The following is a 25,870-nucleotide window of genomic DNA, read 5'->3' as shown; positions in this document are numbered from 1 at the left end:
TTGGAGTCCAGTATGTTGCTCTCAGACTTGATATGCAATTAAGAACTGAGTGCCAGGAGATGGAGAGTAGGGATAAAGGGCAAGGTACTCTAAATGGCAGATTGTAACCACTGGTGTCCTGCAAGGTCTTTGTTGGGGCTTCAACTATTGACTATTTATTACTGACTTAGATGATAGAATAGAAAGTCACATATCCATATTTGCTGATGCTACAAAGGTTGACGATATTATAAGCAGTGTCAATAGAAAGATAAAATTATAAAGAGATATTGATAGATTAAATGAATGAGCAGAGCTGTGCCAAATATATTTCAATGTAAGCAAATGTGAGATCATCCACTTTGGACGTAAAAAGGCAAGAACTGGGTACTTTGTAAATTTTGAAAAGCTAGAAGCAATAGCTGTCCAAAGAGACCTGGGTGTCCAGTTACACATCATTAAAATGTTATGAGCAGGTACAGACATTAATCAAAAAAGCTGCTAATGTGTTGTTTTTAATATCTAGAAGATGAGAATACAATGTAGAAGTCACGCTTCAGCTATTCAAAGCCCTTTTTACACCAGACCTGGAGTACTCTGAGCAGTCCTTGGCACTCTGCATCTTGGGAAGGGCATATTACCCTTTGATGGAGTGAAGCATAGATTTACCAGAAAGAAAACTGGACTCTATGGATTAAATTGAGGGAGAGATTACACAAACTAGGATTGTAATCCTTGGAATTTGGATGGCTAACAAGTGATTTTATCGAAGTTTTCAGGGTATTAATGGGAACAGATAGGGTAGTTAGCGCGGATCTATTTCTGCTGTTTGAGGGGGTCTACGATGGGAAGGCATTGTCTAAAAATTACAGCCAGACCTTTAAGGAGTGAAATTAGAAAACAGTTCACCAGGGAGGAGAGGGGAGGTGGGTGATAGCAAATGATGCTAGCTTGGAAATTTTAAATCTGAGTTTTATAGATTTTTGTTATCCACAGGCATTCGGGAGTATGGGGCAAAGGCAGTTATATGGAGTTGCATCACAGATCAGCCATGATCTCATTAAATGGCAGAACAGGCTTGAGGGGCTGAACAGCCTACTCCTGTTCCTGTGTTTCCTCCCTGGTCCCACGTACTAGCTAATATTATTAATGGTCCCTTTACTCGGATGGCATTCCTGCTTCCTTTCAAACCATCTGTCATCTTCCTACTCTAATCATTTTCCTGTCATTTTCATTTACAACCTCCCTTTCTTCTCTAATGTCTTTGCATGTATTGTCTTAAAAATCTGTACCCATCTCTCCTACAACTCCCTTTATGCCTCCCTTTTTGAATCCCTCCAATCAGGGTCCTACTGATCCCACAGAAATGTAATTGCCCTAACTGAAGTATCAGATGATTCATTCACTGATTCTAGTGTATTATTCCACTTCTTTTTAACTTCTCAACAGCTTTCAACATAGTTCATGTCATCGTTTTCCTCCAACACTCCTTTGTCCAGCTCCCTGAGGCTTCCCTTGCTTGGTCTTAACCCAATTGCAACCACCATACATCTCCTTCCACATCTACACTGTCATATCTGCAGTTCTCCAACACCTTTGGCCTCTGCCTTTCCCTCATCTCTGTGATACTATTTATAACATCTGTAGACATGGGGTCAGCTTCCACATGCACTCTTTATCTTCAAAATCTTTCTTACTCTTACTCCAGACTTTGGTGCAAACCCCTCCCTTCACCTCACCACTTAAGGCTATGCTTCAGCTGCCTAGATCTCACTTCTGGAATTACCTACTGATTAACACTCCTCCTCCGCCACCATCACCACCACCACATTAGATTGCATTTTGATATGGCTAGGTATTTAGCTGAGCGCATATCATCTTTTCACAGCATAATCAGGACCACCACCAGCTCCAGAACCTTTAGTTACTACTGCATGTTTGTTTAATTTTGAACAAATGGAGTGTCATTTGGCACTTCAATACTGTGGCTTCTTTCGAGTTTTCATTTTTCAAATAAAAGGCATCCACACACTGCTGGAGAGGCGGGCAGTGCTTTGCTATTTCTTATTTGAGTTGTTTCTGAACTCATCAAAAATGTAAATCTTCTACTTTATAAAGTACTTAATTATGCAGGATCTTAACAAAGATTGAAAATGGTTAAGCACAACAACAAAAAAGTCTAGAAAGTGAAAGTTAAAAACCAGAATCCCTTAACTATTACCTCAATATCTCTCACAGTTAAAGTATGTGATCACTTTTATTTCATAATGGAAAATGTTTTGTGACCTCAGTGGTGATAGTGCAGGATGTTTGTCAATGACACTATCTACTACTTCCACCTCATGGAGATGTTGTAAACTACATGGCATGTAGCAAATGTTTGAGCAAGAAAACCTGTTCCTGTACAGAGAAAGAAATATTGCTCCATCATACCACTGGAACAGAAATTAAGACTCTGGGTGGTTTTATCAATAAATGCATTTTAGTTAAAAGTATTTCTTCATTCTTGGTACGCTGTTTGTGCCACAGCACTAAAACAGAGCCCAGTGACATTCTGTAGGAAGTAACCTGGACTAGTCTCCTTTTTGAAGATGTTTTTAATAGTGTTGTATTGCCCTATGTGATCTTATCTGCTCCCTGCCATACGAAAAGTAAGCCACACCTTGGTGCTATTTTTCTGTTTGGAAATGCTCACATCATGTATTCTAACACTGTTGAGTTCTGTGCTTTGCTCATGTTTTCAGTGTTCTCTATCATGGTCAATGATAAATTCTAGTACGAGATCTTTGAGAAAATCTTTCGCACAGATGGTCTTAATCAGTACGTAGGGCACATTGCATCTAAATACATTGTAATGGCTAGTAGTATCTGTTTATGTATGATTATGGGTTAGGTTTAAATATGCATAGAAGTTGCACCAGTCCATATTATATTTCATCTCCCCACAAGCAAATAGTCCTAATCACATTTACCTGCCCTGTTCCAATTTCCTGTCACCTATCCAATCTAATCTTGAATGTTGACATAGATTAGAGGTTGAGACAGAAACTTTCAGATGAATTCCAGTCTCTCAACTCTGTGTCGAGAAGTTTTTCTTGCTCCTAGTTTGAAATCTCAACCACTCATTCTAGACCCTTAATCACTAGAAACCGTCTGCTTCTACCTGAAAGAAAAGCAAAATACTGTGGATTCTGGAAATACTGAGCAGTTCAGGCAGGATCTGTGGGGAGAGAAAGAGTTGTCATTTCAGGTCATTGACCTTGCATCAGAATGGTCTATCCTGCCCCGTCTTTTTTATAACTTTGAACATTTCTATCATATCACTCCATAACCTGCGTTGTTCTAATGAAAAGCACCCATACTTTAAGTCAAAATAAAACGATGGTTTAAAAGTTCAGCATGTCAAGGTCTGTGAAGTAGCTTACATCTTCAGCTGGTGTGAATCCAACCTGCTGCCACACAAACAAGTGAAACAGCTGACTGCACTGCTCACTTTGTTAGGGTGTTTTCCTGAGGTCAGGCGGCTCTCTTTAGGATCTGAATTTAGAACAAATACAGTTTGAGTCCAAAATAACATATTTGAAACTGTAATTTCAAGATACAACTTTGTTTATACTTCTCATTTCCATTAGCTCCATCGTGCCAAACTGCGGCTACCTTTGGGAACAGCAAACATTATCAGTCTCTGTTGTGTGACAAGTGCACTAATTCTGCTTTAATGCTTCTCCCAAAGTACTTTCTACCATGTCTTGTGAACTCGTGGCCTGCTTTCAAGACCTTGCTGCTGTTGACCCTTCCCAACAACTCGAACATGCGCACAGTGGCGCAGTGGTTAGCACCGCAGCCTCACAGCTCCAGCGGCCCGGGTTCAATTCTGGGTACTGCCTGTGTGGAGTTTGCAAGTTCTCCCTGTGTCTGTGTGGGTTTCCTCCGGGTGCTCCGGTTTCCTCCCACAAGCCAAAGACTTGCAGGTTGATAGGTAAATTGGCCATTAGCAATTGCCCCTAGTATAGGTAGGGGGTAAGGAAATATAGGGACAGGTGGGGATGTGGTAGGAATATGGAATTAGTGTAGGATTAGTATAAATGGGTGGTTGATGGTCTGCACAGACTTGGTGGGCCGAAGGGCCTGTTTCAGTGCTGCATCTCTAAACTAAACTAAACGTGTGAAAATAGCCTCATGATGGAGTCCCTGACCTGCAATGGAAAGCAGTATGCAGGATTCTGGGCACAGCGACACACCCAACTGTACCCTAGTGCTCTAACAGGCTGTACAAGCATACTACTACCATAGAAATTTTCTAATCAATGTTATTTGAAATTTAGTTATGAAACTTTGTATTTTGTTTTTGAGATGCTCAGAAAAGCTATTCTTAGTAAATGGATGTAATGACCCTTTTCTATTATGTTCCAGCATAATGATTTCAATTGAACAATATATTTTATAATGTGAAAATATTTACGAGTGTTTATCTTGTATTTTTCCCAGGGTGTGGTTGGAGGATTTACAGGAATAGTCACAAAGCCAGTTGAAGGTACATTGTCTAAACTTGTTAACATTGCATGTAAATGTTTGTTTTGGAACAATATTGTCATGCTATTTGATTGAATGCACTTCATATTAATGAGCTTTCCCTTTGTATAATGTATTCAACTATATAACTGCAGCTCTTTTGCTATTCACAACTATCCCAGTCATATCTTGGAAGCACTGTAGTGTATCATTCCTGCCTTTTTTAGGTTTCTAGCTCTCTGACTTATTGGCAAAGGAAATACATTTCAGTATTTCAGCCTGTGCAAAACCACTTTGTTTTAAAATTTAAATCTTGCTCATTTCTAAATCCTTGCAGTGATGATACCAAATAAATCAAAGACCCAAAAAGTGGCATTTTTATTTTTATTACAGAGGATTTCGTGTTTTGGCCATTACATTCTGCAGTTCCATTCCTTTACAATTTGGGCCACTGGTTTATTGGTGATATGTCAAATTCTGTTTTTGACTCATGGGGTTGTTGAATTTTATCAGTCTTTTGAAGATTACATTTCAGATTTTTATCCACTTTTTTGACAAAAACCACAAAATTTTGCAGCACGAAGGCTTAAAGCAGCATCTCTGGTCTGGAGAGTGGGCAGGGGACTGATTTCTAAGCCTGTGCCTCAAACTAGTCACTAAAAAGTGTGCAAGAATGGTCTAAATACTGAACTAAAATTAAAATTTCTTTCTGCTTGATAACAATCTGGGCTGTACATGACACCATCCATAATACTAATATTTTTATATTATGCCATAACGCCCAATTCCTTTTAATTCTTTGGCACATTTTAAGTTGTGCTCTGTGTCCCTGTGAGAAAATGTACAGGAAAAGTCCGTGTTGGTGAATGAATGAGAAATCTAAAACTCCGATGTATGATTGATTAGTGTATGACTAAAAGGCTGAAGTTTATTGAAAACCTATAAATGTAAGGTTAGCCACGTGCGTGAATTGTCTCAGGATTTTCTAACAGTTTGTTTTGTGTTAACCTGGAGCATTGCTGGTGTTTACGAATGAGCGATCTCTAATTTTAGTAGGCAGCTGGTGTCCGTATCTGTTCCTGAATATGTTTCAAGCATTGAATTGCGGTTTCCAAAGTAATGAAGTACCATTTTCTGCAACAGGCGCTAAGAAGGAAGGTGCAGCTGGTTTCTTTAAAGGAGTGGGCAAAGGTCTGGTTGGTGTTGTTGCACGGCCAACAGGTGGGATCGTTGACATGGCAAGCAGCACTTTGCAAGGAATTAAAAAGTAAGATTTGCTTAAACCAACAGAATTCATCTGAATCTTCTACCAGTGGCTCTCTGCATTTGATAAATCGTGGATTTTTAAATACTGTTCTTAGTGCTATCCACAGAAGAGCTACCACGAACTTAAAAATTATTTTAAATTTAACGTAAAAGTTTGCATTTTATTGGGAGATGGATTTCTTGCATAACTGCTACTCAAAACCTGTTTTAAATAACAGTAGTGTTAAAACCTGATTTCATCACCCACAGCACACTAACTGCATTCATGAGGGGCATAGCATAAATTACAATGATGACATTTTAAGTTCTGATTAATAATGGACCACTTAAAATACACAAACCTACTTGCCTTCAATTTTATTTGCTTTCAGTGGGTTTTGTTTAATTCATTCATGGGCTGTGGGTGTTGCTGGCAAGACCAGCATTTATCGGCCATCCGTAATTACCTTTGAGAAGGTGGTGATCTGCCTTTCTTCAAGCTCTCCTACATTAGGGAGGGCATTCCAGGCTTTTGACCCAGTAACGGTGAAGGCACGGCAATATATTTCCAAGTCACAATAGTGTCTCACTTGGAGGAGAACTTGCAGGTGGTGATGTTCCTCTGCAGCTACTGCTCTGGTTCTTCTAGGTGGTCAAAGCTGCAAGTTTGGAAGGCGCTGTTGAAGAAGCCTTGGCGTGTTGCTGCAGTACATTTTGCAGATGGTGCACACTGCAACCCCGGGTTGGTGGGAGGTGAGGGAGTGAATGAATGTTTAAGTTGGTGGATGGCTTAGTGGGCATACGGTGAAGTTGAAAAAATAATCACAAACAACATAAGAAAAAAGGTACCTGTCATTTATAGTAATCCCTGACTCCAATAGGGTAGCAGAATCAACTGAAGATGTAAATAAACTCCGCCCACCTCGGTGCATCCGTGAAGATGGGATCATCAGGCCTTATGATCGCACTGAATCTGAGGGATGCCACTTGTTTGAGGTAAAATATGTTTATATTATTTGGAAACTAGGTGAAACAGTAATATCAATCCTGTATATCTCCCCAAAAGATTAAGAAAGTCGTAATGCTCCAAATCAGAGCTTTCATTTCACAAGTTGTACTGTCAACAAAATTTGGCTTTGGAAATGGCACAAGTGAACCAATTGCTGGATTTTAAGTAGCATTTATTATTTTATTATATATATGAGAGAGAGAGCAGCTGGAGTGTTAATCTAAGGATCATGTTCCAGCTGTTTTCAACAAATATATGAAATAATACTTAACATTCTAGTTATTGGATCACTTCCTCCATTTCCAAATGCGCTGGGCTGCGTTTGCCCCCGCCCCCACGTGCTGGGCTGCGTTTGCTCCTTCGGATTCTATTTCACAATGCTGCAGCTCATTTTTGTTGTATGGCTTGGTGCTTAAACGCTGTTTTTAGATGCACTCAATGTTCTTCCCTTCAAGTCCGGAGTATTTTTCATAGTGATTCTGATCCATGAATCATGACAATTATTTATTAATTATCCATCGTACATTAACTTAATTTGCTCCTACTGAGTCAGTGTTGACTCCGTTACCAAAATTGTTAGCTCAATCATGACAATTGATGGAACTTGTAGACCTCTCTGTGGCCCTCTCGGATAGCCGATGGTGTACGTATTGCCTATTAATCAACAGTCCAACAAAGTCCCAATGAGAGATTTTTTTTTTTGGAAAACCTTTGTTGCTTCAGAGTGTAGTGATGTGGTTTGAATGTGCTCTGGTTTGGTTCCCTGATGTGTAACTTTTGTGTATATCTCTCCAAATGAAGACAGGTTGCGTAAATTTGGCTTTCATCTGCTAAATGTAGATCGTTGAGCAGTGATATGATGGGATTGGTTAGAGTAGATATAAATAAACTACTTTCTCTGGTGTGGAGTATATCTGGAATTCTTTTCTCCCCACCCCCACCCCCACAGACATACCGCCGCAAAAGCTGTGGAGTCTATGGTTGTGCTATTGAAACTTTGAAGACCGGGATTGATAGATTTTGTGTTATGTAACACTATGAAGGGATATGGAGCACAGATGGGTAAATGGAACTGAAGTACAGATCAACCATGATCTGATTGATTGGTGGAACAGGCCTGAAGTGCTGAATGGCCTACTTCTATGTGCTTTGCTCATGTGTTCTGTTTGCTTTGATTGCTGCTGTACAATGAGTGGGTAAAGTCAGTATTGACTCGAGTGTCACACCCAACTTTTTTCTCTTCATACGTACCACCTTACGCTTCTCTGTATTGAACTTCATCTGCCATAGTTCTGCTGTTCACTTGTGTTTTTTTAATCTATTTTGTCGTTTCTCAGCTGCTTTAGTAAACTTTACTAACACCATCTCTAACTCCCAGTTTGGTATTACCTGTGAATTTGACCAACTCAAATTGTGTTTCTGAATCCAGGTCATTTATATAACTCAAACAGTCAGACCCTGCTACTGATCTTTGGACCACTTCACTCCACGCATTCCCCAGCTCCATACCACTCCCCTAACTAGTATCCACTGCTTTCTCTCAGCTTGCTCCTTGTACATCTTCAAGCTTACTGAAGGTGCCCAGTGTCCTAAGCCTGCATCACAGCTATTTATATGGAGCTTTATTGAAGGCTAAATTTGTTATGTTGTACCATAGGGCTTCCAACTTCCATTTGTGGTGCCACGTCCTCAACATGAAACCATGTTAACTGTTGCTTACTTATTTCCATAAAGGTAATCCTCATTTTAAAAAATCTATCAGTTACTGATGTAAAACCAGAAGGTCTGTGTTATGTTGCCTTTCATGAATCCCTTATTTCTCTTTGCACTCCCCATACCCAGGGATTTAGTGGTATTGAGCCCTTTTAAGCCTGTCTAAAATGTCATTGCAAGTGGTATCCAAGTCATTAAGTCGTGGCGCCTCCCTATCTTATCATTTCTAGTGGATACTTCCAGAAAATAATCTTGGATGGAACGGTCAGAGTAGGAATTGGTGGCAAAGTAGAATTGGCAAGTCACAGTTAAGGATCACACACAGATAAAATAGAAATTTACAGGTAATCTGATTACTAAATTGTGTCTGGACCTCTGTGTTGAAGGGAATGCACCATGAGCAGTAAATAAAGTATCCAATAGAAATGACAGAAAATAATCGAACAGATCTGGAGGCTGGTGGGATGAAAGGTTGCAATTAACAGATCATCGTGTGCCATTTGCACTAATGACATGGTCCCACTATTGACCATATCTTCTCATCTCTTTACTTTCTAGAGCAACCATTCCATCCTCTGTACCCTTGTTCACTCTCTATCTCTGAGTTCTAACTTTTTGCCTTGCACTTTTCTGTGCAATAGAACCAGTTGTAAAATCTTCTACATTTGCCTCTTCCCACCATTGTTAAAAACTCTAATCACCAGTTTGATGTGAGCAGTATTATGTGTACGTTCTTTAATCCACTGCACTGTATGTGTTGCTGCTCATTTTAGCCTGCACCTCAAAAATAAATCGGTCCTACTATTTTCGGATGCTGCCAATTTTTTGTGATTTTCCAGTCTTCTCCTTATTGCAGATTTTCATTTTTCTTTTGCATTGCAAAACTGTAAAATGAAAAAGCATTTGACACTTCAATCTCTTAATATGGCAAGATTCTTACTTTTTTCTCTTTTTTTTAAACATGCAGCAAGATACGGAATGAGAGATTTTAAGTCGTTTGGCTTATTCTAACTTTTTATGCTATATGCTTTTTCTTGACCTGTTCAATTAATGTCTCAGCATTAAATGTGAATATATTTAAATTTGTAATATAAATTTCTTATCGCTACACGAGTTACAGTAAATAGGGGTCTGTATGTCAAGGTGAGCAGTTGTATTTTGAATTAGTTTGTACATTGGATAGACTTGTGTGCAACAAATTAATCTGTGATCTCACCAATACACTTAATGCTTCTGTGATCGTGAAGGAGCAATATCATGAAACTCCTTTGGCTGATTCTTTTTTTCTATTATTTTTTGCTGCTGTACAGTGAATAGTGAATACTTTAATTTAAAATAAAAATAGATTGGATTTTGAAATCTGATTTTGTGCTTCCTGAATGTAATTTTATAATTTGCCTTCTGATGTATTGAATTTATTTAATTGTGGAATATTGGTTTTAATAGTCCAACACTTAAATGTGTCTGACAGACTAATGTTTACATGATAATTGTCATTTTAAAACATTTTAAATTATAGATGGTTAACCCTTCTGTCACCTGTGCATTTTTTCTAAATCTAGCACAAGCTTGAAAAGGAGTAAGCACTACCGATTTCTTGATTTGGAGATGTATATATTTAAGCAACAAAAAAAAATCTCTAGGTAGAGTAGAAGTGTGTATATTTTTACGAATATATGTTCCTGCTGTAACAAAAAGAATCTTGAACTTGATTAAAATGTACATTTCTGTTCACATTTTGATGTACTGGTTCTACTTTATTTCTTTTCAAAATCTGATTTTTAAAAAGACAGTGGGCAGAACCTGCAAGTATATTTTGGGGGGAAAAAATGAGGTAATTGGATCACACTGTCTTAATTTTGCCACCGTGGTGAGATCAAAATTCCTGTTACATGTGTGAATTTGGAGATTAAAACAAGAAGCACGTATCAACAGGGAAGTACCAAAGTTGCTTGTTTCTATGCAAAATTGCATTAGAGTCATAGAGAGATACAGCACTGAAACAGGCCCTTCGGCCCACCGAGTCTGTGCCGACCAACAACCACCCATTTATACTAATCCTACATTAATTCCATATTCCCTATCACATCCTACCACCTACCTACACTAGGGGCAATTTACAATGGCCAATTTACCTATCAACCTGCAAGTCATTGGCTGTGGGAGGAAACCGGAGCACCCGGAGGAAACCCACGCGGTCACAGGGAGAACTTGCAAACTCCGCACAAGCAGTACCCAGTATCCAGAATTAGTGCACAGATTTTCCTCATTGCTTATAGCCTTCAGTTTTGGAGGCAGTCCAGTGATATTTAAGGAGGGGTTTTTAGATGGGATACACCTGGGTTTTTGCAGTGTGTAGCAATGTGATTTTACCAGGGTTAAGCAGGGGAGCATCACCACATTTACTTCACTAATCACCAGCCAGAGTGAATTTTCTTTTTTGGCTGTTTGTGCCCCTGGAGTTTATGTAACAAAGCAGTTTACCTCCACATACTGCATTATTCTATTCTTCTCGCTTTTACTTTTTATACCATGTTCTACCAAAGTTTTGTTCTTAAGAACAGTGATCTTGTCACTGTTCCATAAGGTCCGATTCCCAGTGAACTATGGCAATTCTCATATGCTCCCTGCCAGATTCTAATAGTTGCATTCAATACTTTCTATACCTTGTCTGACCCAAACTTGCACTGTTGATGTTCCTGTGTTATGCTGGTCTGGATTTATACTGGCTACACAGTTGCTGCAGCTTGCACTAAAACTCACTGGGCTGGATTTTTGTTCTCTGCCCACGTCGGGTTTTGTGGCGGGGGTGGGGGGTTGAAGAGAATTGGAATGGTAGTGGCCGCCACGGAACCTGACGCCAGGATTGCTGGTTCCGAACTTGCTGGCCGTGATGAGGCTCTGTGGTGGCCGCTCTGCGATAGGACCCTTCTTTCCATATGGTAATGACCTCTTTGCAATCATTTAAATGTAATCTGCAGCAATCTTGCCTTCTGTTCTCAATCTTGAGCTTGTCGTGCAGCATTCAGGCGCCTTCACTTTCCTGTCGGGGAGAAACTGGCACCACAGAGGTGAGGAAGGGGGCAACTTTGCATGATTTAGAGTGTAACTAAACTCTGCAAAATGTTGCATTGTGTGCAGGGCTGGCAGCCTTTTAAAAATGGTGCCAAAACCTCCTGCTGCATCAGGTGACGCTCTGAATGGCAGCGTGGGTCCCGTGGGGGACTACAAAATCCAGCCCACTGTTTTTAGTGTGTATTTATTGTGCATATGTACAGTAATGAATTTGAGCTTTGGAAAAATTGTTGCATCCAGTGCATGCAAACAGTGAGACTCATGCAGCCTATTCGATAGGATCTCTTCCATTTAGCTGAGAGTGCTAGTACACTTGCTTTGCTAACCTGTGGGAAGGGTGTCTGACTTGCAAAGATAGATCTAAGTAGCACTCCATGTAGGCAAAAATGCCTTTGGGGAAAAAAAATGGTGCTCCATTTTGTGACTGTGCCTTCAATATTAGTCTTGTGTGGTGAAGTCTGTTTCCTGTCTCAGCTGATGTGTCACTTAGTTGCAGTTATATATTGTCAGACCGTTCACAACCTCAATGGCCACGAGCTTGGCTTCCAATCCTGTATCCTCTTCTTCACAAAGTCTACTTCCACCCCTGTAACATCGCCTGTCCCCACCCCTGCCTCAGTAATTTGCTGTTGAAACTCTCATCGGTGCTTTTGTCACCTTCAGACTTGACTACTACAGTACTTTCCTGACTGGCCTCCCAACCGCCACATCCAGAACTCTGCCTGGATCCAATCCTGCAACTTGTACAATTCACCCATTACCTTGTTTACCTACATTGGCTCCCAGTCTTTCTAATGCCTCCAATTTTAAATTACCATCTTCTTGGCCTAACCCCTCTCCATTTCTGTGACCTGCTGTAGCCCTACAACTCCTTCCCTCAGAATTCTGACTCTGGCCTGTTTTTATCACTCCACCATTGGCAGCCATGCCTTCCGTTGTGTAGGCCCCAAGCGCTGGAATTTCCTCCCTAAAACACTCTTCCCCTCTCTTTTAAGATGCCCCTTAAAACCTACCTTTTTTGACCAATTGTTTGGTTACCTGTCCTAATGTCTCTCTGGCTTAGAGTCCAGGTTTGTCTTTACGTTCCAGCGAAGCGCCTTGGGCCATTTTCACTATGTTAAATGCAAGCTGTTCTTGTGCATCCTCCCTCACTGTTGACCCGCCATTAAAGGTTGTGCCTTCCATTTTCTAGACTTCGAAGCTCTGGAATTCCCTGCCTGAACCTCTCTGCCTCTCCACACACATCTCTTCTAAGACCCTCCTTAAAGCTCACCTTTGTGACCACGTTTTAAGGTCACCCTTCCTGATATCTCCTCTTCTGTCCCAGCATTTGCTTTTGTCTGATCATTACTCTGCGAAGTGGCTTGGGATATTAAAAATATAAATCTCTTTTCCAATAATCTGTCTGGACTTAGAGGTTTGTATATTTCTATCTTTAATATCTTGAGTGCTCTGTCCTGGTTTCTTTCACTCTCTCTCTCGTGTTTTCCTTTAGTTTTTGTCATGCCATGGAAAGGGAGAGTTACATGCCATACATAATGATGAAGAAAGAGGCTGAGTATCTGGATTAATATTCCATCCCATTCACTGCATGAACTGCTTGTGTAAAAGATTCCATCTCAATGATAGTTGAGAGCCTGTTCCATTTAATTACTTGTGAGGCAACCTATTGATGGGATAAAATGCTACAGTTCTCTTTACAAGCATGAGTTCTGCTTCTTTGGCTCCCAGACTCTACTGACACACCTCTAGCTTCCTGGTCTCTTGCTCTCCAATTGTTTAGTGTGAAACAGACTCAGCAAATTAAATTGGCAATCCAAAGATGGAAATCAAATTTCTCCTCCTTTTGTGGTGCTGCAGCTTCCCAGAGAGGGGGAAATTTGATTTAAACTCGTGTTCTGACTGTTTGTTTCATGTGCTTCTGCACAATTGGAAAGCAACAGACTGAAGGCAGAAGTCTGATGCTTAAAGGATCTGGCAGAGGAACTCTCAGCATTAAGATCTCATTGCTTTGGGCTACGCTTATATGGTATTAGTTTATGTTGCTCTTTTGCTTAAAGGAAATACAACATTTAGGCTGAAGATATAGCTGAAGAGGTGTTGCAATCAAACTGTTTAAGTGCTCTGTGCACCCTTTGTGGCTTTTGAAATACATTTGTTATGAAGTCTCCTGAAATATAATTTGTGAGAATTACAGTAGGACCTCAGAAGGTAGAAAATGTTAGGCAGAGACTCCAGGCAGCACGGAATGGGTAGCAAATGCTAATATTTAAATTAAGTTTAAAGTATCCAGAAATGTTAACTCCCGTTAATTTGTGTGAGACATTGCGTGTGTAAATTGGCTGCTGCATTTCTTGCATTACAACAGTGACGACACTTCAAAAGTACTTCTTCATTGGGTACAAAGGACTTTGGGACATCCCAAAGGTGGTGAAAGGTGCTAGAGAAATGCAAGTTCATTATTTCTTTGATATAATTTCCTCTCTCCAGTATTTTCTGTGTTGGTGGAAGAAATATTTGTAAACATCATCCTTCCCTCAAAATTAAAGCACTATTTATTTGTGCATCATTTGTTTAGAACTAGAAAGTGGCTTTTCTGAGCGGTGTATTTGAGAGATCTGAGCTTCTGTTGAGACTAAGAAGCTTCAGATGATATTTCAGCAAAAAGCAGGAAACTTGGAACCATATTTTGCTGTGGCTAATTTTATTTAGATTTTAATCCTTGTATCCTTACTTTGGGACAGAGCAGATTTGAGAAGCAGCAGTGAAATATTTGAAAATCTATTACGCTCAGATTCTTTCTGTCAATTGTGTTCTGAACTGGTTAGCGGGTGTTGCTCAAAATGGAATAGATGCCATCAGTATTTCACTCCTCCCCTCCCCAGTCTACACAGTGCCTCCTCATACTGTACATGGTTGACAGTGGAAACTAGTGGAGATGGGGTGTGTGCCAGTATTATGTGGCTTTGATGGTTTGATACCCTGCACCAAGGTGTTGAATCTTAATGATTAGCATTTCAAGGCACTGTTCTTAAACCATGTCCCATCAGAATGCAACATTATTCTACTGGTTAGGCCACTCGCAGCCAGAGCTAAGGAGTTGAGCATTCAGCCAGAAGGATGGTGCTTGCACATAAGATTGAGTAGGACATTAAGTGTTTAAAGTTTGTAATTTGATTAAATGTCGTTGGAGAAAATGACCGCTGCAGTTTAATTTTATTACAGAAATTGGATATTCAGAAGTTTGAAGGAGAGAACTACCGTATTCATTGTCATTTGTATGGAAAGAAAAAGGTCAATCTGCTCATCACAAGCAGGTAAATGACATTTCAGAAGTTCCAGCAATTTTATTTAACCAGTTCAAAAAAAAAGCATAACTGTTATATCTCAATGGAGGCACTGGAGGAGTATAGAAAGTGTAGGGGGGTGGGGGGGGGGGGGGTACTTAAAGTAATTAGGAGAGCGAAGAGGGGACATGAAAAAACACTGGCGAGCAAGATAAAGGAAAATCCTAAGGCGTTTTATAAGTATATTAAGGGCAAGAGGATAACCAGGGAAAGAGTAGGGCCCATTAGGGAACAAAGTGGCAATCTGTATGTGGAGCCGGAGGACATAGGTGAGGTTTTAAATGTTTACTTTTCATCTGTGTTCACTATGGAGAAGGGCGATGTAGGTGTAGAGATCAGGGAGGGGGATTGTGATATACTTGAACAAATTAGCATTGCAAGGGAGGAAGTATTAGCTGTTTTAGCTGGCTTAAAATTGGATAAATCCCCAGACCCAGATGGGATGTATCTCAGGCTGTTATGTGAGGCAAGGGAGGAGATTGCAGGGGCTCTGACACAAATTTTCAAATCCTCTCTGGCCACAGGAGACGTACCAGAGGATTGGAGGACAGTGAATGTGGTACCATTATTCAAGAAGGGTAGCAGGGATAAACCAGGTAATTTACAGGCCGGTGAGTCTAACATCAGTGGTAGGGAAAATATTGGAAAAAATCTGAAGGACAGGATTAATCTCCACTTGGAGAGGCAGGGATGAATCCGGGATAGTCAGCATGGCTTTGTCAGGGGGAGATCTAATTTGATTGAAGTTTTTGAAGCCGTGACGAAATGTGTAGATGAGGGTAAAGCAGTTGATGTAGTCTATATGGACTTCATAAGGCTTTTGTTAAGGTCCCGCATGGGAGATTGGTTAAGAAGGTAAGAGCCCATGGGATCCAGGGCAATTTGGCAAATTGGATCCAAAATTGGCTTCGTGGCAGGAGGCAAAGGGTAATGGTCGAAGGTTGTTTTTCCGAGTGGAAGCCTGTGACCATGGTGTACCGCAGGGATCAGTGCTAGGACCCTTGCTGTTTGTAGTGTACATTAATGATTTAGAAGTGAATATAGCAGGTATGATCAGTAAGTTCACAGATGACACGAAAATTGGTGGTGTCGTAAATAGCGAGGAGGAAAGCCTTAGATTACAGGACGATACATATGGGCTGGAAAGACGGGCGGAGCTGTGGCAAAAAAAAAAAGAGGGCAGCACAGTGGCGCAGTGGTTAGCACCGCAGCTTCACAGCTCCAGCGACCCGGGTTCAATTCTGGGTACTGCCTGTGCGGAGTTTGCAAGTTCTCCCTGTGACTGCATGGGTTTTCGCCGGGTGCTCCGGTTTCCTCCCACAGCCAAAGACTTGCAGGTTGATAGGTACATTGGTCATTATAAATTGCCACTAGTATAGGTAGGTGATGTGGGGATGTGGTAGGAATATGGGATTAATGTAGGATTATTATAAATGGGTGGTTGATGGTCAGCACAGACTTGGTGGGCAGAAGGGCCTGTTTCAGTGCTGTATCTCTAAATAAATAAATGGCATTTAATTCTGAGAAGTGTGAGGTGATGTATTTTGGGAGGACTAACAAGGCAAGGGAATATACAATGGATGGTAGGACCCTAGGGAGTACAGAAGGTCAGAGGAGCCTTGGTGTACTTGTCCATAGATCACTGAAGGCAGCAGCACAGGTAGATAAGGTGGTTATGGGATACTTGCCTTTATTTGCCGAGGCATAGAATATAAGAGCAGGAAGGTTATGATGGAGCTGTATAAAATGCTAGTTAGGCCACAGCTGGAGTACTGTGTACAGTTCTGGGCACCACACTATAGGAAGGATGTGTTTGCACTGGAGAGAGTGCAGAGGAGATTCACCAGGATGTTGCCTGGGCTGGAGCATTTCAGCTATGAAGAGAAGACTGAGGGGAGATGTGATTGAGGTATACAAAATTATGAGGGGCATTGATAAGTTAGATAGGAAGAAACTTTTTCCCTTAGCGGAGGGGTCAATAACCAGGGGGCATAGATTTAAGGTAAGGTGCAGGAGGTTTAGAGGGGATTTGAGGAAAAAAATTTTCACCCAGTGGGTGGCTGGAATCTGGAACACACTACCTGACAGGTTGGTAGAGGCAGGAAACCTCACAACATTTAAGAAGTATTCAGATGAGCACTTGAAATGCCATAGCATACAAGGCTAAGGGCCAAGTGCTGGAAAATGGGATTAGAATCGTTAGGTGCTTGATGGCCGGCACGGACACGATGGTCCGAAGGGCCTGTTTCTGCACTCTATAACTCTTACTCAGTAGTGCTAATGCTGTTAAGTCACTATTGTTTTTCTAATGGTGCACATGTAGAACAACTACTACATTGAATTTACAGCACAGAAACTGATATATTCTATTATTGTTTATGCTGCACACGAGCCTCCTTATTTTAATTCATCTAATTCTATCCAACATAGCCTTGTATTTCTTACTACTTCATATACCTTTCTAGCTTCACCTTCACTGTTTCTGTTGTTCACCTCACCTACACCATGTAATATAGTCAGTTCCACTCCCTGAGTGAAGAAGTTTCTCCTGAATTCCCTGTTGGATTTATTAGTGACTGTCTTTATGACTCCTAGTCTGGTCTCACCCACAAGTGGGAACATCTTCTCTCCATCTGCCCTCTTGAACCCTTTCTGTCTTTTTTGTAGAGACAAGAGCCCTTGAGACATAAAATGCTCTTGGACGTTCCCAGCCATCAATCAAATGCAGATGCTTTGTTTTGATGAGGGTTACAGTGTCAAAGTGTTAAAAACCTTGTACACCTGTTGTTAACACAGAGGATATGTGTCAAATTTCTGTCTTTATTGGCTATTTTTCTGCAGAAAGGAATGGAAAATGAGGTACTTCAATGTTGATTTTTTTAAGCAATGTGTTTTCACAAGTCTACATGTAAAAAAAAAAGGCAGGTGGAAGGAAGGTGTGGTGGATGCTTTCTGGTACTGTGTTGCTTTTTTTAAAGAACTGGAAAATCGCAGCCTTGGGGCACAGTTGTCTGATAAGAGTTCCTTGTAAAGAAAAGCAGATAGGAAGAAGGCTGGAGTTGACAAACCAGTCTCAACGTGGTGAGAGGGGAGCCAGGCCAGGAAGACCGGGTACAGGAAGCAGTGCCACATTACCAGTAATTTTACTGCACTCTGCGGCAGCAGCAGAGAGGCACAAATTATTGAAATTCAGTCGTTACATACGCAGAAATCCCAAAGATATGAGGGCTCAAGACCAGGCTATGGGATCTTTTACTGTGCGGGACAGTGCAAAAGGCAAGCGCAGGCCATTACGTAGAAAATAGAAGCAGGAGTAGGCCATTCGGCCCTTCAAGCCTGCACCGCCATTCAATATGATCACACGAGAAGGGTCAGCTGCAGATGGATTTTTAAAAATTATGCTGGGTGAATTTTTTGGGTTTAAAAAAAAAAGTTCAGAAGCATTTCTAGGGTTTATTGTAAGTTTAGGTGGCCTCTGCAAAGACTTTGAAAAATATTGCCAGCAATTTGTTTGGTTTTGTGGTGATTGACAGTTACACATTGGTAGCTTGCAATGAATGAAAGTTTTTATAAGGGCATTTGGTGACTTTTTTTAAATAGTGGTGTGTGATTTCCTTTAATCATTAGGGCAACTGAGCCCATCAGGAGTTTTGGAAGGTTTCCATGCTACGCATGCAAGGTGTTTTAATTGTTTAGATCGTTAGTTTACTATTGACTGGTGTACCGGAGTCCAAATCTGTTTTAATCCTGCATTATATGCGCAAATTGACCTCTTTTGTTTCCATATTTTGCTCCTTTTTAGGAGAGTGGTGTGCATATCTGACGAGATTCTCGGCCATCTTGGTAGTGACTGGAATTACACTTTTGAAGAATTTATTCAGCCACCAACTTTAGAAGGCAATGTGCTGAGCCTGTACATCAAGGTACACTGTGGGATACTCAAACTGCATCTGGGCATTGATGGGTTACTAAAGTATTATGGAAGTGTGAATTAACATCCCATGCCTGATTATACTTTTCTCACTGAGAAATGCTAAATTGATTTTTAATTATAGTAAACACAAGCTACATAGTTCTCCATCCAGCCCAGTATTTCCTGTACATACTTGTGATTTGATATGCAATTGGGAGCTTTCATCATTAAGCAGGCAAACCTTTTGTCACAAGACTTGAACAAATTTCTCCTTTTGTCAGAGACTACATGAGTGCACTGCAGAATGTAAACAAGGTTTGGGTTTTTGAGTGGTTCATTAAAGAAAAAGTTAGAGAAAAATAGTCTGTGCCTTGAATTTGCTCAACATTTAGCTCTATCTTCACTTTACAGACCCTTTACAGCCAATGACTCCTCACTCAATGGTATGCCAAAGTCAGATGTATGGAGCTCCCAGCATAGTTTTATCAATGTTCACAATGTGAATTGTAAAACAAAGAAAACAAATTCAGCATATTGGAACATTAAATGTTGTTGGGTAGGAATCTGAGGGACAAAGCTCTGTCATTGTGGGCAAGTCCAGAAGCCAGTAGTTTTGTTGTATGGCAGAAGGGAAGGTCTTGCCAAGTTTCTCGTGCCTACTCCCTAACTGCTGATTTTAGATTAAAATTGTAGATGACATGGGATCCAGTTGTCAGCTGGCAGGAGGTGGGGTTATCATTCCACCCACTGTCTTAGTTGGAGTTTGTGTCATTGCACTTAATTTAAAACACTGTTCAGAAGTATTGTTCATAGACATTTTCCAGGAGAATTATTAAACAAAAATGAAAGCCAATGACTTGAGGAATGAAAAGGTGACATGTGTTTTTACAGGATCAATCAATAATAGGATTTTCGAGCCCAAAAAGTGGGACTGAAGGCTTTGTGAGGAAAGTGCCTCTCCAGGATGAGAATATAGCTAAGGTAAATACTTTCATCTAAATAAGAATGGAATATTTTAAACTAACAAGATTTTTGGGGAATGGGGAGGGGTTCATTTCTTTATAACATTATAAATTGTATATGTATACTTCCTGTCTACAAAACTTTACTTCCTGTTATCATGTTTTTGTTACATTTCTATTTCCACTATATTTATAAATCCCCCTGTCCATTTAAACTGGAAATGGGTCATGTAAACTTACCGTGTTGTAATTACACTCTCCCATCAGTGGTGATGCTGTCATGCCTCAGTTTTACGTCTCCCAGCTCCTCCACCTACACTGGACTCCAGCAAACTCATTCACTGCTTCCCAACTTGCCTTAAATTTTGCTGTTTAACTAAAAATAATAATTCCCTCACTTTTTCCCTTTTCCTTTTTAAATTGCCATCTTTATCATTGTGGTGAGGTACTATGTGCAACATTAGGTGAGAGGACTAGAGGTGGGACAATGTACTAAAGCAGTCTGGAAATAATTTTAAATTAAATCACTATATCTGCATGGTTCCAATGATTGACCTGCAAAATAGATTGCTGTCAGCAATTGCCGACTCAGCTCATGATTTAGCAGGTAATAGAGTTCGCAACATTAGAACAGTTACAGCACGGAAGAAACCATTCAACCTGTCGAGGCTGTGCTGGAGCTAGTTCTTCAACTGCAGCTATCTGTTCTCAATCCCATTTCCCTACACTTTGCTCCTTATATTCTTTTCCGTTCCCTTTTTGTGTGTTTAGTCTGTGGCTTATTGGTCACTCTTGTTAAGATTCCATACTTTAATAATCTTTTTAAAAAAAAAACACACAATATTCTTAATTTTTCTGGTGATGTTGAATTTATTCCCCCTTGTTACAGTTTCGCCAATTAGTTGAAATGTTCTTTTCCAATTTACGTCTTGAATCTTTGCAAATTTCCAGTAGCTTTCTGTTTTCCAATGGAGAAAAGCCTTTCTTGAATGTAGCCCCTCGTTTATGGTTTGTGACTTTTTGCTATACTGTTTTCTTGACACTGATACCCTTCTGATTCAAGGTGTCCAAACTGCATGCAAGTGCCAGCAGTGGTCTAACCAATGTCTTGTACAAGTTCAGTGCTTCCTCCTTTTTGTATTCAGTGCTTCCTATATAATTTTTATCGCTCTTTTGATACCTGCACTGCTGCCTTCAAAAATATCTGCAGCCATATTTCTGTTCAAGAATTTTACTATTTAGCATACATTTCCTGTCACTGATTTTCTCAGAATATATGACTTATAATTGTCCATACTGAACTGTACCTGTCTCCTACCTGCCCACTCTGTTAACCCATTTCCTGAAATCTTCTCTACTGCCTCGTTTGGTATTCGCAAACTCTTGTGTCTAAGGCTAGGTGCATTTGGCCAGATGAGGAACTGGATGAAATGAAGGTTCTTTCCACAGTCTTCCTCATCTGCACCGGTTATTCAGTGCATGTTCTTCATCTTTTGACTATTCTAACATACCTCTAGCCAGCAAACCTAATTCAACCTCCGGAACCTTGAGGTCACTTAAAGGTCTGCTGGTGTCCTAACTTGCGCCAAGTCCCACTGGCCTTTCTCCCCTGTGCTTGCTGACCTACATTGGCTCCTGTTTAGTTTAGTTTAGAGATACAGCACTGAAACAGGCCCTTCGGCCCACCAAGTCTGTGCCGACCATCAACCACCCATTTATACTAATCCCATATTCCTACCACATCCCCACCTGTCCCTATATTTCCCTACCACCTACCTATACTAGGGGCAATTTATAATGGCCAATTTACATACCAACCTGCAAGTCTTTTGGCTTGTGGGAGGAAACCGGAGCACCCGGAGAAAACCCACGCAGACACAGGGAGAACTTGCAAACTCCACACAGGCAGTACCCAGAATTGAACCCGGGTCGCTGGAGCTGTGAGGCTGCGGTGCTAGCCACCGTGCCGCCCCTGGTTAAGCAACATCTCAAATTTAAAATCCTCATCCTTATTTTCAAATCCCTGCATGGCTGAGCCTCTCATCTCTGTAACCTCCTCCAGCCCTGCAAGCCTCTGAGATATCTGAGCTTCACCATTTCTGGCTCCTGAGCACCAGTTTAATTGCTCCACCATTGGTGGCTGTGCTTTCATCTGCCCAGGTCCTAAGCCCTGGAATTCCCTCCCTAAACTCCGCCGTCTCTCTACCTTTTTCCTCCTTTTAAAATGCTTCTTAAAACCTGCCACTTTGACCAAGCTATTGATCATTTTGCCTAATATCTCCTTTTGTGGCTTAGTTAAATTTTGTTTGATAATGTTCCTGCAAAGCACTTTGGGATGCTTTATTAAATTAAAGGCGATATATAAATGCAAGTTGCTTTTTGGGCTGAGTGTCTTCCAAGGTGAGTTCTGTGGAGGTCACAAATAGATTGAAGATGTCAACTATTGTGGTTCCTTTTGAGCAACAGCCTTTTAAAGTGTGGTAATAGTATTGGATGATATTCTCACAAGTAAATCTTTGTTATTCTTATTTTCACTGCTGTGATACACCACTGGGAGAGACTGTGAAAATAACAAGAACACTGATCAGTTTTCTTAATCATTAATTTTGCACCAGATTTTTTTCAATTAGATGTTTTAAACTGTAAAAATCATATATACTTCCATGTCATTTTAAAAACAAATATTCTGGGATGAGAGTGACCCTGAGAAGGTCACACTTACTGCCTGTCCCTAGTTGCCCTGAGAAGGGAGGTGATGAATCACCTTCTTGAACTACTGCAGTCCTTACGGTGATGGTGATGTAGGGAATTCCAGGATATTGACCCAGTGATGGACCTGTGATATGTCCAAATCATGGCAGTGTGGGACCTGGAGAGGAACTTGGAAGTGATTTCCACAACGTTTCTGCTTTGTCCTTCTAGTTGAAGGAGGTCACAGAGCGAAGTACTGTTGAAATAACCTTGGTGAGTTATTGCAGTGCATACTGAAGCTACAGTGTGCTGGTGGGTGGAGAGAGTGGATATTGAGGTCAAAATTAGAGGAATGAAAAGTGCCTAATTTGAAACCTGCCGAATTGTAAATTTTCACTTAAATTAATTTGTAAAATATTTAGTAAAATAATGGATTGCTTTTAAAATGTGCCTATGTGAATCTTTTAAACAATGGATAGCAGTTCCACTGCCCAATAAAGTAAACTTTAGCTACTTAACCATGCAGCAGTTAGATTGATGAACTTGATACTTGAGCTTTTAAAGTTGTTTCATCAGAATATTCAATAACTTGAATATGATATTTGCAAATGTTCTGTTCCAGAGGATGATTGATACTCTTGAAGAAGCTCAGGCAGCAAGGCAACAACAAGAGCTGGTGAAACGAAAATCACTGAGGTTTTCGAAGCCCTGATATTTGATGCGCTGTTGCCACATTGCACTAAATTAATGTCCAGTTTTTGCTTTTTCACGAAACTCATTTGCACTGCAGTTATATATTTTCTTATGCTAATGAATCTTATGGATCTTAAAAGTATGAATTCTGTGATATGTTGGGACTTTTTCAATGCAAAAGAATAGGTGGGCTGGTACTGAAAGCAACATTGCCTGAATGTTGTTAACTTCAGTTAATGTTCTGAAGATGTATTAATTTTGCACTATCAAGAATCTTCCATATGTGTCAAAAATAAATTCATATATAAGATGCAAATAAAATAACCTATGTTATGTAGATTGTGTTTTAATCTAGTCACTAATGCACTCACTTTGACATGCTGAGCATCTAGTTCAGAATAACCCTATTCATAGTGAAAGGATGGTGTATCATACTGTCTAACGTGCACAACTGTACAATAGTTGCAGAGAATCTTTGTCCATGTAGGTTTAAGAATTTTTTAAAGTTCACACTTGAACTTCACTCATTAGATCAATTCTGTGCATAATTAAAGTTTTGTGTATAGTGTGTCCAATGCCAAGTGCCACATAACTGTAGCATGCAGAATCATTTGTTCCAAATTTTTGATTGACTTAACCAACCACTGTCTGTTCAATTGGCCATATGGATTTTCTCTAATATCTATCAGGTACAGAAAGCTACCTGCACCAGTTATAAACAAAAGACCACACAAAGCCAACCCATCAGATTTCTACGCTACAAAGCAATCAAAGCACAAAATAGCTTTCGAAAGCTGCTTTCACGTAATTTTCCTTTTTAACTCTGGTCAGTGTTCAGAGGTAGAACTTTTGATAACAGAAGATGTGTGCAGAAAAAGCCACCAAATCTGCCCACAAAATTAGTTATTTAAAAGGTAGAAATGCCTGAAAGAATTTCCTCCCACACATCTCCTCCTCTCTGGGACTTGGAGCTTCTCCTTCAGTGTTGGAGTTGGAAGTTTCTTCCGGGCTTTGGATGCTGCGTGTTTCTCGTTCCTATTGGAAACTGCAAGATTCATCATGCCTCTCAATATCGTGTCCCATGACAACCAGGCAGAAACTTTACAAACAACTGCGAGGCTTGAGGGGTGGGAAAGGAACATAAAAAAAAAAAATAAGGTTTTTCTTTCAGCATAATTTAAGCTGTTAAACTGCCAGCTCCAAAGTTTATTTGTGATTGGACAGTGGGGAGAAGCATCTTTAACACAGCACTTCCCAAAAAGAGTTACTAGTAGTCCCCAGGGAGGCAAGGTGTGGGAAATAATCCTACAATGCGCTAAACTAGCACTTGACAATTAGTGCACAGGAACAATGGGCTGAATGGCCTCCTGTGCTGTATGATTCTATAATGTACCCAAAAGCATTTTGTTACGTTCAGGCGATAAAGGGGTCTAGAGGTTCCCTTTCAGCCTTTACCTGGTTTGACCGTAACAGGGTTTAATTTTTACAACACTGTGTTTTAGCTTCCCCTCACTGAATCCTTGTTCACTGCTTTCCAATTGTAGTGGCAAAAAAATTAACCAGACAGGTTTTCTTAGATTTAGGCAAGAATGATGTAAGTTTATTAACCTTAAATCTCTAAATTCAGTTAAAACTACTACAAATACGTGACACGATCATGCTAGCATGCATACGTGATAAACACACACACAGATAGAGATGGAAGAGGAGAAAGAATAAAGGGGAAATGTTTGAAGCAATAGCTGGAGTTCATTTACTGTCTTTTGAGTTCGATGTAGAGTATTTGCAGTTAAATCTTACCGTTTTGTTGGGGCCCAGTACATGCTTTCAAACCTGGTTCGATGTAGGTGTCTTCTCTCTTGAGGTTTAAGTGGCTTCAGTGGATCAGGAAGTCCATGAGAGAAAGAGAGCTAGGGAGAGACCTTCCTTCTCTGTTGTCTTCAAATTGCAGTCTCTGTCTTCAAACTGTTCTGTGAACACACTTCAAAAACTCTGGACCAGCAGGTTGGTCATGTGACTAGGTTTTTTCAACAAACTCTCCTGCATTTTTTGTGGATTCTCCATCTTAGCAGACACCCTCAGTGGGGGTGAGGGGATGGAATGCTGGCTTGTTACATATTCAATATCTGGTGATCAAATCAATTTGGGTTAATTGGATCAGGGAGCAGTTCTATTGTCTTCTCCAGGCAACTATCTCTTAGAATGCAAATGTTTCGAGCCACTGCTGTGACCTTTTTCAACAAGTTATCTTTTCAGTCCAGCAACAGTTTAAAATTAATATTTCATACGATGAAATTAATATGCCTCATTAGTGGCAGGTGGAGTCTTCATGACAATTTCATAATGGGGAGGGAGGGGAGTTTGAACAATGAGCAGCAATTAGGGGAAGAGTTAGTGGAGGTGATTAATGGTGAACTTTGTAATTTTTTTTTGTGATCTTAAGTGGGTTGTTGACTAGCTTTTGACCCACAAGGTACAACTCTGGCTTCTTAATCAAGAAAGAGAGTTTATTAAGTACAGCAAGAATATACAAGCAATACTTAACCAATGGCAGTAGTTATACAGCAGGATATAGGGTGTCCTCAGTCCTTGCCTTCCGAGCTGCTGTGTGCTTTCTTGAGTTGTTCTATTTACTGTAGGTTGGTTTCTTGAATCAGTGTGCCCCGAGTTGTCCCAGCACCTGTCATTTATGGCCCTCTCTGAGGGTTCCTTTTTTCCATATTAGGTTATA

The 25,870-nt window shown here is 40.4% G+C and overlaps 1 protein-coding gene across 1 annotated transcript in view; it reads left to right on the top strand.

The window, feature by feature from the left end:
- The window catches only part of vps13c (vacuolar protein sorting 13 homolog C), a 355,084-nt gene extending 331,608 nt beyond the window's left edge, over positions 1 to 23,476 (top strand). The window contains exons 77-83 of the mRNA XM_068015185.1: positions 4,468 to 4,513; positions 5,635 to 5,758; positions 6,618 to 6,732; positions 14,759 to 14,850; positions 18,683 to 18,803; positions 19,685 to 19,774; positions 23,069 to 23,476. Of these exons, the coding sequence (XP_067871286.1) occupies positions 4,468 to 4,513; positions 5,635 to 5,758; positions 6,618 to 6,732; positions 14,759 to 14,850; positions 18,683 to 18,803; positions 19,685 to 19,774; positions 23,069 to 23,158 (678 nt within the window). The 3' untranslated portion in view covers positions 23,159 to 23,476. The remainder of the gene's footprint in view (positions 1 to 4,467; positions 4,514 to 5,634; positions 5,759 to 6,617; positions 6,733 to 14,758; positions 14,851 to 18,682; positions 18,804 to 19,684; positions 19,775 to 23,068) is intronic.
- The last annotated feature ends 2,394 nt before the right edge of the window (positions 23,477 to 25,870 follow it).

This window comes from Heterodontus francisci, chromosome 35, assembly GCF_036365525.1.
Source record: "Heterodontus francisci isolate sHetFra1 chromosome 35, sHetFra1.hap1, whole genome shotgun sequence".
NCBI classification, from domain to species: domain Eukaryota; kingdom Metazoa; phylum Chordata; class Chondrichthyes; order Heterodontiformes; family Heterodontidae; genus Heterodontus; species Heterodontus francisci.
This window is presented reverse-complemented; position numbering and strand designations above follow the sequence as displayed.